Source organism: Prunus dulcis, chromosome 5 (assembly GCF_902201215.1).
Source record: "Prunus dulcis chromosome 5, ALMONDv2, whole genome shotgun sequence".
Taxonomy (NCBI): domain Eukaryota; kingdom Viridiplantae; phylum Streptophyta; class Magnoliopsida; order Rosales; family Rosaceae; genus Prunus; species Prunus dulcis.
In genome coordinates, this window is record NC_047654.1 from 8,598,730 (window position 1) to 8,601,985 (window position 3,256).

The 3,256-nt window shown below is 42.7% G+C and overlaps 1 protein-coding gene across 1 annotated transcript; it reads right to left on the reverse strand.

Moving 5' to 3' along the window:
• Positions 1-255: 255 nt before the first annotated feature.
• LOC117627228 (subtilisin-like protease SBT1.2) lies at positions 256-2,878 on the reverse strand. Its single transcript, XM_034359196.1, has one exon. It carries the CDS (start codon positions 2,761-2,763, stop codon positions 472-474), a length of 2,292 nt encoding a protein of 763 aa, XP_034215087.1. The 5' UTR covers positions 2,764-2,878; the 3' UTR covers positions 256-471.
• Positions 2,879-3,256: the final 378 nt, after the last annotated feature.

The following is a 3,256-nucleotide window of genomic DNA, read 5'->3' on the forward strand; positions in this document are numbered from 1 at the left end:
TGAAGTAGTCTAGAAACAATGTGACATTGTTTCGAAAACTCGAGACATATCTAGTAGGGGTCTAAAATGTATCTGTCAGTGTAGAAACTAGAAAAGTTCTTTTGTTTCCTTTCTTGGTATCTATTTTCTTTCTTTGCTAATCTGATTTTAGGAAACTGACTAACTCAACGATTTTGATTGATGATGGCAGAAAAGGAAGTTAATTCTAGACACAATTCCATGTGGTAAAATGAAAGCAATAGTAGTTCTTTCATAAGAAATCTCGAAAGTTCTTCTATCTTATTAGAATGGATCCAAATGAATACGTTATTTGCAAGAAAGTCCAAAGAGATTAAAGACACAAAGTATGCAGTGAACAAAAGCTTGGGCTGATACAAAGTGACGAAATTCTACAGTGGATGCCATATATGGACCTTTCATTAAAGGACTCATACAAAGTGAGCTTCAAAGGGCTTCCAAATTTTAGCTTCCCTAAGACCCAAAGATCACAACTATTGGGCTAGTAACATTGTGGTTATCAGAAACCCATCTCAAATATCCCTTGCCAAACAAAACACCATCCTTCCCAGCACCCTCTTGTGCAACAAACTTCACACGATATGTAATAGTCTGCTTAACCTTTGTGAATTTAAGCACCTCAGGGCTCACATTCACATCCACTTTGTGTGGTGCTAAAATATCCAACTTGTAAGTTGAATTTGCCTCCCCAACATTCTTCACTGTCCTTGTATAAAGCTGAGACCTAGTCTTTTTATTGGAGCCAATTATAATAGAAAATGAAGGGTAGTTTAGCTGTGCTTCTGGTATGGCTCCAATTTTTGAGCAATCCACTGTTTGTTGGGTTATGATCTGTATCTGTTTGTCTGTGTAATTCAAGCCACACAGGTATTGGATGTAATTATTCGGTTGCGTGTCGTAGACTAGCCCTGGATCATTTGCTTTTGAAGGGTTAACATGGCCTGCACCTATTGCAAAAAGGTCTGCTCCCTTGAGTGTTTGATCAACAATGGACTTACCTCCGAGGTTATGTACATCGGCGGTTGTCATGATTGCTGATTTGATAGCAGCGGGTGACCAGTCAGGGTGTGAGCCCTTGAGCAAGGCTGCAATGCCACTTAGGTGAGGGCATGCCATTGAGGTACCTGAAATTATGTTAAATGTTGCCTTAGATTTTGTGGCATTGTCCACTGAAACAGGCCATGTTGCCAGGATGCTAACACCGGGACCAGTGATGTCCGGTTTCAAAATCCCGGGGCTTGCAGTGCTCGGTCCTCTTGATGAAAAGGAAGCGACACTCGGAGCATGTTTATCTCCAATAACAGTGCCTTTGAACAAAATTGTGGCTGTAGGCTTTGTGGTTGACTTTAAATAGGACTTGATTTTCAACCCTGCATCATAACTCACATGTGCTGTGGGTAGCACATGAGGGTCAGCTAATGTGCTAAAGCCATCAATCCTTTGGTTCATGAGAATCATGGCAGCTCCACCAGCTCTTTTTACTTCTGCTCCTTTGTCAATTCTTCCACCTGCTCCACCTCTCTCACATAAAACTATTTTCCCTTTAACGTTTTTAAGAGTTCCTGGATCGCAAAAAGCTGATGTTTGGTTTCCAAGTGAGCCTGCGTCAACAAGAGGTAGCATAATTTTTGAGTTAAAATTGTTAGGCTGGAACAGAGATTCGCCATTGTACTCTTTCTTGTTCCCGAGCCGTGCTGTTGCTCTGATGTTTCTGTCAATCGTGCTTGCTCCGACGGTGAGAATCCATGGGGCCTCATTTGACGAAGTAGAATAGGAAGGACCAGAGTTTCCAGCTGAACAGCTCACAAAAATTCCCTTTTGAATTGCTCCAAATGCACCAACTGCAACCCCATCTGAATAGAAAGGACGCGAAAAACCGCCAAGGGAGAGCGAAAGTACGTCCACCGCATCATCAACCGCAGCATCCATTGCAGCCAAAATGTCACCTTCAGCACAACCCGCCACAGAGCACACTCTGTAGATTGCCAAGTGAGCATAAGGCGCCATGCCAACCGCTGTGCCCTTGACCATTCCAAAAACTGTGGCGCCTTTGACAAAGTTCCCGGCAGCTGTGCTGGACGTGTGGGTCCCGTGGCCTTCTTGGTCAAGTGGAGGGTCTCCTGCAGGTTGCCCTGTGCTTATGCCATTGAAGTTTCTTGCACCAATAAGCTTGTTGTTGCACACTCTGCCATTGAACTCACATTTGCCTTTCCATTTAGCTGGTGGAGGAGGCACTCCTGCGTCACTAAATGAGGGATGATCTGGTGAAACCCCAGTATCCAAAACTCCAATGATCACACCTTTACCATAGTTTGATCCTTTCCAAAATCCCAACCCTTGGTTCAAACCCAAGAAGTTGGGGCTGTGAGTTGTGTGCAAAGGCAGGATTGCCTCTGGATGAGCTGACACAAACCCTGGTTTCTTTTCCATTGCTTTCACTTCCTCTGGTGTCAGTTTTGCTGCAAACCCGGTCGCCACATTGTGGTATGCATGAACGATTCTTGGCTTCGACAGCTGGTTTGAGGTTGCAATAGTACTTTCTGGCAAAAATGTCTGGTACCAACTCTCCAAATCTTCATGAGATTGTGCAGAAGATCCCAGAGCCACCGGCTTTTCTACCCAAACTATATAAGTTTGCATGCCATTTTGCTCCTCAGCTGCAGCCAGTGATAAAGAAGACATGAAAAGCAAGCTAAGAAGATATACAATCTGCATTTGCAACACCACACACTTTTTGCTCTCCATCTTTAATCTGATTCAATTTCAGATGAACTTTCAACAAGAGATATCAAGAGATTGATATTGGGTATGAATATTGGCCTGCAACAATTCTTCAACAGATGATGATGCAAATTCAAGGTTGTGAAGGTCTCTGGCTTAAAGTTGGGAACTTGGTTTCTTAACAAACTGCCAAATGAGGCTCTAGACATGTGGCATGAGATATACATAAATTGCGAGAGTTTTGGAATGTGGAGGACTTGGTAATGCTTGGTCTTCTATACAGTTAGAACAATGCGGCGGGAAACCTTGAGTTAATTAATTTGTTTCATTTATGGAAGGCTGCTCTGGTAGCAAATCCTGGTGCCAGGTCCAACTGGTTTGCCATTACTGTTACAAATATTTAACCTTGAATGGTCCATTAAAAATAATGAACAAAAGGAAATAAAGAAATATTAAAGGGTATATATAAAATTGGGTTGCCAACAAGTCTAGCTAAGTGAAAAATGGCTACTTGGAG

Bases quoted from the DNA above. Each gene is read 5' to 3' on its own strand.
- LOC117627228 (XM_034359196.1), bottom strand. From the start codon at position 2,763: ATGGAGAGCAAAAAGTGTGTGGTGTTGCAAATGCAGATTGTATATCTT.